Genomic DNA, 16381 nt, shown 5'->3' with positions numbered 1-16381 from the left:
TTTTATGTCCATTTTTACCCTCAAAAATCATTTCATCAAGTGAACAAATAGAAGAAAGATCAACACTACTAAAAAACAACGGGTCAGAATGCATCAAATTTAGTAGCTCAAAAATCATAGTCTTATAATAAAAAGAACACGGTCCAACTGTCGCAGTAGTCATTTAAAGTCATACCCAGCGTCAACTTCCTTTTGAACTAAAGAGACTCTATGAGTGTTGTGGCTCAAGAGAGGTCGAAGCGGCAACCGCAGCATTTTCAAAACTTAACTCTCTCTCTCTCTCTCACACACACACACACGCACACACACATATATATATAAGCCACATACATGTATAGAAGCCATAAGGTAACTAAATCCTAAGAACCATATGCCAAACAAAATAGTTATTAGCTGCAATAGTATCCCCACTGTCAGTTCAATAAATGTATCCACCTTACAAAACACAATCAAGTGGTGATCCTTAGAAGACGAGATATCCTCAATAACTTTGACGGGACAATTTTGAGCCAATACAAATCTAACCTACGATTTTCAAACTGGATAATACTCAATCAATTGTACAAATTGTATACTATTAGCGTATCGGCATTTCAAGAACATTTGCATTATTGTAAACAAGAATTTACATATTTCAAGTCCTGGCCCTCAATAATAAGTGATCTCAGGACATAGAATAGAAAAAATAAGACTGATAGGCATTAAAAAATGCAAATTTCACTACCTCTTCTGGAAGTTGAAGAGCTTGATTGCCAAAGCAAATATGACGGCAAATAGCACTGCAAAACCAACAACAACAACTGCAGCCAAACCCAAAAGTCTATACTCAAACCCAAAGTAGTCATTGAGAAAACTGCTTATGGTGACAGTGGTCGTTCCTCCTGCCGAACTTATGGTGTCATGAAGATCACCATACTGGGATGTTAAGAGGCCATACAAACTCCAGGCAACAGGATTAGCCCAATAGTACCACCGCCACCACACAGGGATCCTCTACAAGAATCACCAAGAGCACTATTGTTTAGATCTTCTTGCAAGTTGACAGTAGAGAGGATGAAATACAACAAGAGAAACAATAAAATGGAAAAAGAAAATGAGTAGACCAGTAATCTATGTCACGTGGGTGAGGGGGGCGGGTTTTTGGATGGGGCACGTTCTAAAAAAACTTAGTGCGGGTGCAGCGAGGGCATATATATATATATATACACACACACACACACACACACACACACACACACACACACACACACACATATATATATATATAACCTCTCATAATTTTATTTGTCTATATTGTTAATTTTTTTTTCAAGATTACCTTTATCTCATACAAAATTCAAAGTTTTATTAAACAAAATGGGGGAGGAAAGAGAAAAGGGGGCAAAAAAGATGAGAGAAAATATGAGAGAAGAAAAAAAAGAAAAAAAAAAAAGAAAAACAAGAGTGAGTGCAGTCAGCAGTACCCGACTCAGTCAAACCGAGTTGGGTGTCGTGTCGGGCCACACCCGCACCCACACCCACATGCGAGTGGACTCGGGTGTTTCACTAGTTTGGCGCACCCATGTAACTTAGCCAGTAATTAGAGAAATAAGCACCTAGAGCATTTTATGTTATGAAAAAGCAAAGGAAGGTGCAGTACGTTATTTTTTTTCCTGACAACACTTGATTCCAGTTTGTGCAACTTTTGAGTTAACCATAATACAAAGCCAGACCAGTACAGATTTCATGCTTTATAAATGGCAATGAAAAATGCCTCAGCATCCGCAAAATCTTATTTTAATCAATTAATCCTAGCCAAGACACTTAACCTTGCAACGGCCACATATTACTTAGAAGGAGGACTTACAAAAGTCGGCCTCTTTTAAGCACATGTTCCATCCAGATGTATGTTTCCACTTCTTAGCATGGCCGTGGATCATTCAAGATATCATTACATATTTCCGATACCTTTTATGTTTTCAAAGAAATTGCAAGATCCGTTTTTCTTATCCTATTTCCTCTGCTGTGTTTGAGAATGGCACCAATACCATAAAAATTTGACCGTTGAAATCATGAACTACATACAGATATAATTGGACCATTATTGAGAAAACGAAGAAATAATTTCAGTGTCTTGCTATGTCATTAATTTTTCGTTGATTGCAAAAAACCTCCACTCAGAACCACAGACATCAGAATTGTGCATCCTTGACTGGTTTCCAAGTCCCAAAGGCACTGGAGGTAGGGATGTGATCATTCTAATGAAAAACTATGGATGAAAAATTCACAGCCCTCCAGAACATGCTGAAAAATACAAGCACCACACAGCCACCATATAAAATGATTGGAACAGAAAACCAGAGAAAAAGGGACTCCAAATTGGAAAAGGGATCAACTTATAACTTATTACCTTGTATGGTATCATGAAGCCGCTGAACAGATTCCACAGCATATAAAATGGTGCAGCAATTATGGCAGCCACATTGTGGTTAGGTGTGACAGCTGTGGTCATCATTCCATAAAATGTGAAGTACAGCAACGTAAAATACATGAAAAATATATACCAAATGAATTTTGCTGCTGTCCATGCAAATGAAGCCATAGCATAGTACACTGAACCGTATATTAGAGTTTGCACAAATACATACGGGAATTCGATAACAACCTGCAAAGGGAAAGCATGAATTTTGTTAAAAGCAACTAAAAGGTTTCCAAAACACATTGAAAGGTAACATCACCAACCTGTGCAAATGCAAATGCAAGAGGTGAATACATCCCTGCACCCCTTTCCCGGTAGGAAACAAACCTTTCAATGGAAACTACAGGCTGGGAAGCAGTGCCATTGGTTATCCCAATGAACAGAACAGCCGCATACATAGATCCCATAGCATTATGGATGTCTTGTACAGTGTTTCTGAAAAGGAAAGAACGGCAAACTTGAGTTTCAAGTACTCCCCAACAGTTTCTTTTGTTTTTACAAGTCAAAGTGAAGTAGAAGCAGAATGAACAGAGTTGTCATAGACTCAACTAACAACAAATGCCATAAACCGTAGTAAAAAATTGTAAAATTGGCATACAAATATTGACATTAATGTTGAGTGACATAACTAGCTCCATTTCACTGTTTCACAAACTGATACATATTTTTATCTACGAACTTGTAACAATATAAGCCATAAAGCAAATGCAAATTCCAAGTCCCAGCCAGATGATGTCCACACGATTAGATTGAAATCCTTTCTCCTTCATTTGACAGATTAAGAACTTTTGAAATACCACAAATGTGCATGGCATGATAAAGGATAAAATCTTGGAAGGAAATCATGTCAGAGAGAATGTTCGATCAACTGTCTCCCATTTTATTTCCTTGTATATCAGAATGACAGAAAAATGCACATGGGGAATCCTGAAAACCCAGAGGGGGCAAAGAGTATGAGAAAATGACAAAAAGACTGAGAGTAATGCTCATTATAAGATCGCCTGACATGATAAGCATGTTCAGCATCCTTCCTGAAGTTGAGAATCCAAATGAAAAGGCCAGGAAGCTACACGGAGGAACATATATTAAGGTCTACGAACAAAACAAATTAGTAATGTAAGTTATCCATCAATAGCTTCAGTTTCTCTCTTAAGGATGTGTACATTCAGATCAGAAGGAATGATAGCTTGAACTCCAGTTACTACAACCATGTATAAGGTGCTTTTTCCTTTCCAATGGAGAGAAAAATGATTTATTTAAGCGTATAATCGGTGAGAATAGGTGTCACCTCAATGCATGAGCAACACACCAAAAGGAGTACCAGCGACCAGAGAAATGCAGCACGGGCCAAAAGAATATCAATACAGACCGACTGACTAATCAGGTAAGAATATCAATACTGACTGACTGACTATCAATAAACACAGGAGAGAGAGGAACACAAAAGAATATCAATACTGACCGACTGACTAATCAGGTAAGAGTCTTAAGACTCTTAGAAGTCAGGCTCTAAGCCCATCTTAATGAATCAAATAGGCCTTCAGCAGAAACAAGAATGGTCAGCATATGAAGATAAAACTAAGCTGAGTATCATTGCGGATGAACAAAAAATTAAACATGAGACAACAAACCCACTATAAGCCTAACTTATCTGCATAAAGCTCTCTTTTGGCTACAAGTGGTTGCATCCCAGGTTTACAATCCATCTCTTTCTGTACATATCATTCCTGAAGAATGGTCCTACTGAAGGAAGCTAAACCAGTTCGAAAATCCCCAAAGAGTAATTACATATAGGAGTTGATAATTTAACCAATAGCAGCTCTGCTGTTGCAAAAATAAAATAAAAGATGGCTATTACTATAAAGTATTAACAGAACTTAGACGAAGTAAAAATGCCACAGAAAAAAGATTACCATAGGCAAAAGTTCCTAGTGAATATCAAACTAAAAAGCAGAAAACATAGGACATCATGAAATACTTTTATTTAAAATCAACTGTAAAAGCCACCAACCTTAATTCTACGCCACATGTCCACCAGTACTTTACTGTCTTTCAAATGCCTCCCAAAAATCTATTACACTTATACAAATATTCTCAATTTCTCAACAAGCTAGACTTCAGCACAAGAACTACATGCTATCTTTAAAAATTACAAAATCATCCTCAAAAAAAGTGTGGTCATCTTTGTGATGACCAATACACTTTCATCTTTAACCTTTAGAATGATTTCAAATATTCACTATTTTCTTGGCTTCTTGGCACTTACAATCAAATACACAAGTGTCCCATCCATTTTCAACTACCTTTGTGATTGACATAATTTTAAAAAACTTTAAACTCTTGAGGACTTTAGTAGCTTGTCTAAGGATGAATTAGACCTTTAACTTTGAGTTTAAAGAGGTGAAACACATGAGGTTTTGGCTTATCAAGGATAAACACTGAGAGCAATTTGGATAATTGGGAAACTTCAGCAGTTAAGAGAAATAGATCAAAGTGGACATCGGATTTTTTTTTTTTTTTTCCTAGGGAGGCTATCTGCATCCCCAGCAACTAAAATGTCCCTGAGCCAGGTTGATAGATCATAGAAAGAACAATAAACTCAACCACGGCGAGGATAGCTCCCTATTCTGCAAAACAAGGAACCATATGCCCAAGGAAACAACATATTGATGTCTTCATTTTGCATCAAAATTACAAAAATGAAACTAAAATAAAAGGAAGCTTCCAAAAAACAGTACAAGGCTCAATCAGGAACTAGCCAGTTTGTGCGAACATTGATCTCAAAAGGAACACAGCTTTTCTTTGGTGCATCCACGACGTGATAAGCCAAGGCAATAGGGATCACCAGTGAACATTATGAATGTGAATGTGCATAAGCATATCTACATATGTCTGTGAACACACAAGGGAATATGTGTGTGTGTGTGTGAGAGAGAGAGAGAGTAAGAAAGAGAACCTTTTACTACCAAATCTCCAGCAGATGGTGCCAAACATCAAAGAAATGATAACGGTATAGAAGAATCGAACTGCAGTATACTGAGGGTTTCTCCAATAGGATTTATGTTGTTTCCACAGGCATGCAAGAAATTGAATGCGAAATGGTTGAGCATATTTTGTTGGAAAGCTGAGATCTTTTGATTCATGTGTTGGTCGGCTGAGACTCTCAACTAACAATTTGTTTTGCCTGCAGATATACCGAAGCAACATATTTATGAGAATGCTTCCAATCTTCCCTAAGATTAGTATTATTCAGGAAATGACAAAACCTGTACAAATCAGATCTCCTGTAAATATCAGCAAAATCTACTCTTAGGCGATTTTCTTCTTCCGGAGAAGTCACCTCCAGCATCCACGTTGCTGGATTATAACCATCTTTTATCTTGGGCACACCTTCAATTGCCTAATTTTGTATAGGACACAATGTCAGTACATATAATATGTGTGTGTGTGCATGCATGCATGTATGCATGTATCTTATGTATACTTGCAAGTCGTGTGTTGTGCATAGGAGGCAAAATTTTAACTGTAGAAAAAATGTGTTCTTCTGCACTGCATAAGTTTTTGGAGGTGAGAGATCTTACTCAAAGCCGAGCATTTCTAGAACATGAAATTGCAGACCAGAATGAAATGACGAGGCAGATCCCATGGTTGAAGTTTAAAATTTTAAATCATAAGACATTTGAGAATTGATGTATAAGACTAACAGGCATGAAAGAGGGTTACAAGTACATGCTTTCATTACTAACAAGATTTCATAGAATTCAAGTGTTGACAAGAAAGAAGCTACAAACAGAAGAACTAAGACAGAAAATGGCAACTGAGGTTACCTCAAAATATTCAATGAGGTTCTGAGAATTAGATCCCAGAAGACCTGCATAAATGAGCTCCCCTCCACGCTTCATAAATAAAAGCTGACGAGACAAAACCATATTAACATCAGTCTCATGCTAACAGTAACTATTCTTAAGTAGATGCCTATATCAGTCGCCACAAAGAAAAGAACAAACAAACAAAAGAAAGAGGCCAATCCAATTCAGGAATATTAAGTAAAGACCTCATCAAATGACTCAAATATGTCAATGCTGGGTTGGTGAATTGTGCAGACAATCGTCCTTCCAGTATCCACAATATTCCTTACAGTTCTCATAACAATGGCAGCAGATCTAGCATCCAATCCAGAGGTTGGCTCATCCATGAACACAATAGATGGATTAGCAACGAGCTCTACAGCAATAGTCAATCTCTTGCGCTGTTCTGTGGACAGCCCATTTATTCCTGGAAGTCCAACAAGGGCACCACCGACTGGGACAAGCTCTACAAGTTCCATCACCTCCTCCACGAAAGCCTGCACAGAATCATGTAAATATTTTGCAGCTAAAAGCATAAAACACACAAAAGCCAAGTACCGAACTAAAGGTACTTACTTGCTGAGTTCTTAGATCAACATGTGCAGGCAAACGGAGCCAAGCAGAGTATACAAGTGACTCATATACAGTCATACACGGAGAATGTACATCATTCTGCTCACAATAGCCAGAGATTCTTGTAAAAGTTTCCTGATTTTTTGGATAACCTGAAATGCTTATATTTCCTTCTATATATCCACCAGTTTTTCTACCAGCTAAAACATCCATTAGAGTGGTTTTTCCAGCTCCACTAACTCCGACCAATGCAGTAAGAACACCAGGTCTAAATGCACCAGTAACATCAACTAACAACTGCAATCGGTCTTCCATAACACCCTGTTGCTTCATTGCCTACCATACCAAATCATAAGAAAGAGTCAAAATCAGTCTAATGACTATCAAAGATAAATTAGACAAGAGAATCACAATTGCATACCTCTGGAACATCCACATAGTAGTTGATGTTGCTAAAGCACATGGAAAGAGGCTGGAATGGGAGAACCATGCCTCTCTTCTCCTTCCCATTTGCTGCTAGGAAAGTAAACTCAACTTAGGAGTAAAAGGAAAGACAGCCAATTTATTTACTGGGTCATAATTTGCTTACCTCCCATGCTTCCTGTACTTGGAGGAGGGCTAAGTTCAAAACGACCTATTCCCTTACCATCCCTCTGTTGAAGTGATTCTTCAGACAGAACAGCTTGTGGCTTCCCAAGAGCTGCATGAGGTTCACACATGATTCCAATTATCAATTTCAGATGAAGTCAAAAGATCTCAATTTGAAAATCAAAATGATTCTTACGTTTGAGATATGTTAGGAAGACAGTGAAAAGGATGTTGAATAAGATTGAGTAAGAAAGTAGAGCAGCAACGCCAATCCAATACCAGTAATTCTCTGGAAACAACCCACGCGATTTCAAAAGTGCCAAGCCAATGGTTTCATTGGAGTTGTCAAATCTCTGGAATGCCAAGTTTAACATCAGGAATTTCCTAGCATGACCATCAAAAACATGCACCACTCCAACTAGCAAAAAGCCATAAATGCAATACCTATCCTTCCACTTTTACAACTAAAAGTAACAAATCATTCAACAGATTAATCAACCAAGAGGAGTCCTCTGACCATATATCCGCAATTGAGCTCAAATACTATCTCAAGAATAATGTAAGAAGATCCATGTAGCATCAACATAAAATCCATAAAGTCTCCACATGAAATCACTATCAGCAAAGCACAAATGTAGCCTATAATATGTAATAATAAGTTAATAGGTCTGTGTGAACTATGAAGCACAAGATCATAAATGTCTGACTGTTAAATGCATGATATAAACTTATTTTGGCATTTACCCACTCTTCTGAAAATGTTCTGTTTTAATAAGACGTTATGTAACAGAATAAGATCCTGTTGAACCCATTCTTGGAGATAAATCTTACATAAATTATGTGATCATAGTAGGACCTTATCATGTAACATTTTATCAAAATACCGTTGCTGCCCATTTTGCAGCTTGTCCAGTTCAACTAATGCATACCAGTCTTCTATATGTTAGGAAAAAGGCAAGAAACAAGGACATCGATAATGAGACTTAGAAGTTAGTACACCACATACCTAGAAGAGATAAAAAGTGAGGATTGGGGTGTTGGGAACTTTCTGAAAATGTGATCTATCTACAGACAAAAATATGCTTTAACATTTGAAATAAAAATTTACTTACGTGATCCCACGAGTGCCCATGGAATTCATTTACTGACGCAGCATTCTGGGCATACATTAAAGGAGAGAACCAGTAACCCCAAATCCACCACTTCTGAATGCTATCTGCAAGAATCAAAGCTGAATGAATTAACAACCACCAACAGATCAAAATAAGAACCTCAATAAAAAGGCTAACCTCTGGAAGTAATGAATCCTCCTAAAAGCATGATAATCAGCATTGCAAAAGATCCAAAAGTATTAGAGACTATCATGTTTCGACCAAGGGCTGCCATTATACGGAAGAGAGCTAATGACATCTGATGCAAGCAGAAGAACAATAGAAACTGCCGAAGGAACCTGTGTGTCCATGTTAGAAGACATAGTAAATGTCAAGAAAATATAGAAAAATCAAGTGATTTCCTTCACAAGCAAAGGAGATATTCTAACCTAGTAATTTGTGGATCAAAACCCATCACATAGTAAGTTACTGCCACCCACATAGCAGACTCCATAAGTGAAGTTGGAATGCTAAGAACCCAGGCAGGAAGAGTATATGCCCAGCAAGGATAAAAGTGCAAATCTCGATGCTTATAGATAACATGAAGTTTGGCCATAAGCATTGACACTTCCGTAAAGCCATTAAATAAAATCATTATGATGGAAAAGTATAAAGCTCCAAGATATATTCCAGCATCCTCTACACTGTCATGGTGCAATCTTGTTCGAAAAAATACTGTCATTGTGATGATAGCAACAAAGAGGAGCTGCAGGAAAGTGATCAAACAAACTGATTAGAGAAACATATTTTCTGCTATATTTCAGATGAAAATTGTACGTACTTCTAGATAATTCAGAGCCTAAATTACAACAATAAGAACCAGTATTTGAGTACATTAACATTTTGATAAGCATGTGATGTGAGCCTTATTCCAGACCGTGTAAGTTATCTACCAAATTTCTAGCTACTTCAACTGCCAAAGAGACTCATTCCCAAGTTTATATGACGAATAAACTTTCAGTATCCCAGATTCAGTTTATTCAATTAGTACAATTTACTTTACAAACACAGAAATCATAGTACCTGAATAAATTTGAAAACATAAATAAAAGAGTTCCGCTTCATCAATAACTTTTGCCAGGCAAAGTTAGCTCTGAGAAGCTCTGATTTCTTAACCCCATAACTTGAACTAGTCAGTGCTGCAGGATGATTAAGATGCTTATCATATGGAGCACTCAGTTCCTTCATCAAACTCTTGCCAACATGAAATGATCGAAATGCCTCAGAAAATTTCTCCACAGGTATGTAGTGGTAATTGTAATCACGACCTGCCCAATACTGTCGCTGATCTTTCCTAGATGTCACCTAAAAACAGTGGAAAATGTGTAGTTGGTACTACTGAGGATGAATGCATAGAAATTACTAAATACACACAAGCTATAGCAAAAGAAAATGATATTACTAATACAATCCATAATTCATACTTCCTGCAAAAAGTCAGCAATATTTTTCCGTTCTGGACACCGGAAGCCCATGAACTCAAAGAACTCAAGGACATTCTCACGAGGCCCTTGATAAACTATATGACCTTCAGAAATAAGAATTATATCATCAAAAAGTTCATAAGTTTCTGGAGCTGGTTGTAATAGGGATATCATAGTAGTTCCATCAAGTGCATGGGTTGAATGCTGGAGGTACTTGATGATTTGATACGTTGTTGCACTATCAAGCCCAGTTGATATGTCATCCATAAACAACACTCTAGCTGGACCAACTAATAATTCACCTGAAAAATTCACATGTCAGGCATTCTCAGACTAAAAGATGTGCATACCATACTTGATATATCTACATAGAAGTTCTTACCTGTAGTAAGCCGTTTCTTTTGACCTCCAGAAATTCCTCTAAGCATTTCATCTCCTACTATCGTATCAGCACATATGTTCAGACCTAGAATCTGTGCCAATCAGGGGCTATAAGCTTTAGAATCTAGAATCTGTGCCAATCAGAGGCTATAAAGTTCATAAAAGGTTCAGTATCACTTTTAAAACTACAGAGTAAATTTCTCATTTTTTAGTTCCAGTCATGCAAACAGCTAAAAAGACACTTATGGAAATTTTGGAAGGTGCCAAGTAAGCAACAAAGTAGCAATCTATTTATTAAAAACAACATGTGGTTTCGAAAATATGGGATCAACTAAAACCTGCTATGACCAAAAGAATAGGATGAATTAAAAGGTGTAACATTATGGAAATCAGGAAATGTTATTGAGACCATAGAAGTTCTACAGCAATCTTACTTTTCAAGGATGAGAAACAATCAGATTATATTTCTTGAGCACATTCAGCACCTTGAGAAAACTCCAAACCGTTTGCAATGTTTCACAATGTCTTACATAGTTAAATATTCATACATATTTTAGGATGTGTATATGTGTGCCTTTGATACAAGAGAAAAAGTTGGACATTTAAAAAGACAATTAAGCAACTACAACAGAAAATGAATGTCACATCACAGTACCTTCATTATATACTGTGTCACAAGCCCTGTTTGCTCTCCCTTTAAAGCCAATGCCTGGAAAAAATCCAAAGACATATTAATAAATTCTATGGCTACTCAGCTACTCAGACATAGGATCTGAAATCAGAATAACATTGCATGCCTTCATAAATAGATCAAGATCCTCGTCTGGCTTTATTCCAGCATCCTTTTCTCTTCTTGAAAGCTCCAGAAGCATATCTATTCAATCCAATAATATTTTAGCTTTCAAAACAATAAAGCAGAATGGGTTTCTCAGTCGTCAGAGTTGAAAGTTTACCATATTTAATTCCAACGCCTTGGCATCTCCCTGCAAAATCAAGAGTCTCTCTAACTGTCATTTCCGCAACATGTGAATCTTGCTGACTCACATAGGCAGACGTTCGTTGAGGAACAAACTCTTTAAGGCGATGACCATTATATGTAATGCTCCCTGACATCTACAAAGAAACTTCCAGTGGCGAATTATTGAGTCCAGGTAGTATTCCACCAGAAGAAATGTTTATTTAACTATAACCAAAAAAAAAAAAAACATCTACTTTCCACATAAAGCAGAAAAATTTCAAGATCAAGTTGTTATCGCACATGAAAATAATTCCTTTCACAGAAAAATGTTGGACCCACAAATTAATTTAACAAGTCTGATGAAATTCTTGAATCACTCTACATGCACACCAAAACTCTTAAAAAAAAAAAAATCAGATTGAGGTAATAGTAGCTAACTTTTAAATCTGAGCTAAGCCTTCCAGCCAGTGCCAACAGCAATGTAGTCTTTCCAGAGCCAGGAGGACCAAGAAGAAGCGTCATTCTGAAAACAGAGGCACCCTTAATCATTCAAGAACAAGGAATGATCCATCCATTTACCAATATTGGATTTTGTCAAGACAAACCTGGAAGGCCTAATTATGCCGCTAATGTCTTGTAATATTGATAAGCATGTCCGCCTTCCCCGCAAAATCCCGAATTGCCTGAGGAAAGCCTTAAGAACAAGAACAAAAGTAAACTACAGCTAGCTAGCTTTCAAAAGAAGCTATTTCCAGAATGTAAACCCAAAAGCATCTAAGCTAAACTTCTAAAGTGATATTCATCAGATAAACAACACAAATACCTCTCCCATGTTACAGATGAAATTGGGAATTGTGGGTAGAGCTCTGCTTCCAACATGTATATATGCGTCAACTTTTAACTGCTGGAATCGAACCTCAATCTTTGGAAATTCAAGACCCACGCTGCAATACCGGGAAATCAATTAGATCCACTTATGCCTCTCCCAAGAACTAAAATTAATCAAAGAAAAGTACAATTTCATCACAGGGTCCCAGCATGAGAACACCAAAAACATTTTTTACTATATTGGAATTATCAGCGTTAAGGTTTACCATAATCAGGGCTCAATAGCATCATTGTCCAGTCACATAGTAACAGCAATGAAAGTTAAACGCATATGAAGTGATCAAGGAAAAAAAAGGACCAAGTCAATGAGAAGCTCTATTGTTGCTATCCTATTAGATAAAAAGATTGCTGACTGCTGCCATTACACTCATTACAAAATCAATCGCTTTGCACCTTTTAGAGACCGCCTGAGAAGCAAAGTAGCATAAATGGGGTGCTCAAGCAAAGATCCCTAGGAAAATTATCAAAGAAAATTGACTTTGCTTGTCCAAAATGAAACAAATCAGAATCTTTTAATTTGCCCCTCAAAGATGGAAATATTCAAAAATACTTAAAACTAAAAGTTGGTACCAATCAAAGGAAAAGATGCAAGCCGAAACCTCTGCAGAAATGTAGTTCGTCACTTGAATTAGTGGAGTATGAAGTCTGGTCCTAAAACCAAACCGTGTACCCTGTTCTGCTAGTCAAGATCGAAAAATCCCAAGGGAAAACTCAAAGGCTGCACCAAGATTCTGAACAGTGTCGCGGGCAAAATTGAGAGAAAACATGTAGAGAAGCTATATATCAAATCATCGACCAAAGGAGTTACAAAGGAAAAAGCAAAACAAAAAATGCAATGAAACTACACGTGGAAAAGCTAGCAGAATTCGCAACACAAAATATTAAAAAGAAAAAACGTGATAGGAAGGCAAAAAACGTTACGCATCAAATCTTCGCCTCATTCTGAAGAGAAATTGTTCCGCACTCTCGTCCACGGCATTTATAAGTCGATCAAGAATGAGCTGCAGGTCCTGAATTCCCAAGCTGCCAATCTCCACCTCCCTTTGCTCCCCAATGATGTTCTGAAAGATCCCTCTCCGCACCCTGTCGTAGGTGGGCAACCGCTCCAATGCTGCCCACGTGAGAGCGGTCTCATCGTCATCCTCTTCTCGTCGGGAATTCGACCGGCTGAACACATTGTCCGACGAGTTCCACAGTCCAGTAGCGTAGTTCCTCCCCAAGTCCATCTGCTCTCCTTCCCCAAAATTCTCCCCACTGAGGACGAGAATGCAGAAACCCTCAAATGGGTTTTGCTGGAGGGCCAAGAGGATAACAATGGCGGTAGCAATTTAATGAGAAGAGCAAGTCTGGCGGTTGGGTGTAAAAAAGGCGTAAAGGTCGAGGGTTTAGGGTCTAAGACAGGGTTAACAGTCGGAATTACGGAGGCACCCATTCCTCAAAGTAGGTAGGTTGATCCAGCCCTTCCGAATTCACAGTTGGGCAGCTCTGCGGAGCATTAATGGCAACCGTATTCTTCTGAGCAGAGGAGGGTCCAGCCAGCAGAGAGTTAATGGCACCACGAATTAGATGGCCTCCACTTTCGTCCTTGACTCCTATCCCACTGATCCCGCTTTCTGATCAACAAAATCAGGGTGTTAAGGGACATGCTTTCTATGGAGTTATAACAGCGACAAGCTCTCTCTCTCTCCCCCGTCCTTCCTTCCCTCCGTCTCCCGCTTTCTCACTCTGTACTCCAATAAATACAGGCGGCAGACTGTTAAACCGCCAGATGTGAGGTTCAAGTGAAATTGAATTATCTAGGAGATCAGTTAGTGATACAGATAAAAACCGATGACATCTGATGATGTAAATTTGAATTTAAAGACCGAAGACATCCAATAAAATTGAAACGAAACTAAGTTCATTGGCCGTGAGAAATCGAAGCTAAACGGTCTCCCTGTCTAATAAGGTAGAAGCTAGGTTTGCCCTTATTTTGGTGGTAAAATCTCAAATAGTTTTCGAAAGGAAATACAGGTCTATCGATCACCTATTGGTGATGGGGTCTTTTAGCGTGATTTATATATTAAAACCTGATCTCCATAAAAAATTATGATAAAATCTGTCGAAGAGATCATATAAAACTTAATAACGGCGAATGAAAGTCATGAAAATAATAAAATAATTACAACATTTTTACAGATGAGTAAACACATTTTGTAATTTTACTAAACTTTAAAACAAGTTATAAAATTTTTCTATAGTTCAAACTAAATTGTAAAACTTTGTCGAGAGCCTGTAAAATTCTCCGTAAACTTCACGAAATTCTCAATATCCTGATTATATCTTGTAAAAGAAACAGCCTTGGCGGTGGGACACCTGACCGCTCTTGTTCAATTTATTATGCTTGTCTTGCCTTTTTGGAAATGTACAAACCTGATAATTGTGATACCAACGTAACATAGTCTTCTACCTTTCTAAGATTTTTTAACAATTTTTTAGTATCTTTGAATGTTAAGTGGTAACATTCTTCTTCAAGAAAAAACGTTTCCTTTGAGAAATCCAAAATTATGCCTCGTGAAATCGGGAAAGCAGGAACCGTGGACTATCACATTTCTGCAAAAAAATTGCTTTATTCACATATCTTAGTAAAGTTGATTGACTGCACAGTGTCAGTGGTTAAGGGTATGTGAAAAAACACGTTGGTAGTTTCATTATCGTAACCGTTATGTCACTAACTTTTAAGGGTGACATGACAGTATCTAAGTTCAAGGGTGCGCCACAGATACTGTTGACGTCTATAGAGCTCATGACTCTATAACAAGGGAAATGCAAGGACTTACAAGCCTTTTTTTTTGGGCAATGAGATGTTAGCATTTCACTCACTCAGAAAGTTTCTCTTTATCAGAATTTAATGCATTGGGTGAGAAATAATTTAAGTCGCGGGCCAGTTTTGTCAACAAGTTAGAACCACATGGTCCTCTCAACTTCTTGAATTTGAATAGAAGAAAAAAATGCAGCTTGAACGCTTTTGGCTAGGCGATGAAATGGCGTTGGTGGATTCATAATGACTGAACCACCAAGGTGATGTGATATGTGCTCCCCACTTTGAAGATGGACATCTATGCACTATTTTGCTATTGCCCTGTAGAAATGTTACCATAAAACGTCAAGATAGTATGAAGAACTTCCATTTTTTAATAGCCTTTCAGGATAAGAGTCAGTCGTTTGTGAATTGCAGAAGATTTGTAAAATGGAAGAAAGAAAGAGATAGCCAATTCTACATTAAGTTTGATATTTCAGACCGTCTTCCACTAATTAGGTGTTATTAAGCATACCAACTAGTTTAAACTGATCAAATTAGAAAGAATAAGCTAATTACTCTTGTACTCAGCAAGATTGCAGAGAAATTATTGCAAGAAGCTTCTGCATCACGTGTATCGGCTAAAATAATGAGAAAGCACCTCACATGTGAACTACCACACTCTTTGCTCATCTGCTGCAATTACTCTGCATTGTTGGACAGGATTGCCATCTCCATAGCATTTCAGTTCATGATGGAGCCCAAACTTCCCGGAAAGCTCCCCAAATACTTTAAATCTCTCAGCTTTGTATTTGACGTATAGACTCAGGTTCTCACATTCGTGTATAGCTTTATTATTATGAATACAAAAAGATTACAAGCATTTGCCACTTGAAATTCTTGGTAGATTTTCTTTCGTCCCTTTAAATTTCTAGCAGTTGGTATTTCTCGATTTAATATCAGTAAATTTTGCGTGGCAAAAAAAACTGCTTTAAATTCTTCCAGTAAATAGCTCTCTCTCTCTCTCTCTCTCTCTCCACGTGACAGTACACAGTAGTCTCCCTCAGCTGTCATAAAAATGTTACTGCCTTTTTCTGGAAATCTTGCCTCCACCACCCACAGAGTGATCATTTCAAAACAGGTATATCAGTGTGCCAATATTACAATCTTCCGAAGTTTTTTTTTTTTTTTGTATTATTTTCTACTCAGTTACAGTAATCATGTCGTCTTCTAGCTGCAACTTTGAATACCCTGAAGGCAGAAGCCATCGCACCAGAGAGTACGGAAAATATCAAAGGAAGAAGAATCTTTTCAACGGGCCGAACTGCCATCT

General features: G+C 37.7%; 1 protein-coding gene across 3 annotated transcripts; it reads right to left on the bottom strand.

The window, feature by feature from the left end:
- Nucleotides 1-558: 558 nt before the first annotated feature.
- Nucleotides 559-13626, bottom strand: LOC116256398 (ABC transporter G family member 31). Of its 3 annotated transcripts, none has more exons than XM_031632756.2 (24): nt 13191-13626; nt 12205-12325; nt 11987-12075; nt 11820-11904; nt 11377-11536; nt 11221-11297; nt 11079-11132; nt 10425-10515; nt 10043-10344; nt 9642-9923; nt 9008-9324; nt 8757-8917; nt 8580-8683; nt 7664-7820; nt 7469-7579; nt 7301-7392; nt 6883-7215; nt 6513-6803; nt 6286-6369; nt 5725-5858; nt 5415-5642; nt 2722-2893; nt 2390-2644; nt 559-993 (listed from the first exon to the last, which is right to left on the bottom strand). In XM_031632756.2, the coding sequence occupies exons 1-24, from the start codon at nt 13493-13495 to the stop codon at nt 721-723; spliced, it is 4278 nt and encodes a 1425-aa protein (XP_031488616.1). In that variant the 5' UTR covers nt 13496-13626; the 3' UTR covers nt 559-720. The 3 variants fall into 3 exon arrangements, with proteins under 3 accessions (XP_031488616.1, XP_049934466.1, XP_049934467.1); XM_050078509.1 differs by having other exon boundaries at nt 11987-12064; nt 13191-13332; XM_050078510.1 differs by lacking the exons at nt 12205-12325; nt 13191-13626 and having other exon boundaries at nt 11377-11547; nt 11987-12006.
- Nucleotides 13627-16381: the final 2755 nt, after the last annotated feature.

Source organism: Nymphaea colorata, chromosome 6, assembly GCF_008831285.2.
Source record: "Nymphaea colorata isolate Beijing-Zhang1983 chromosome 6, ASM883128v2, whole genome shotgun sequence".
Classification (NCBI taxonomy): domain Eukaryota; kingdom Viridiplantae; phylum Streptophyta; class Magnoliopsida; order Nymphaeales; family Nymphaeaceae; genus Nymphaea; species Nymphaea colorata.
Note: the sequence above shows the minus strand (reverse complement) of the source record. Positions and strands in the feature narration are given on the sequence as shown.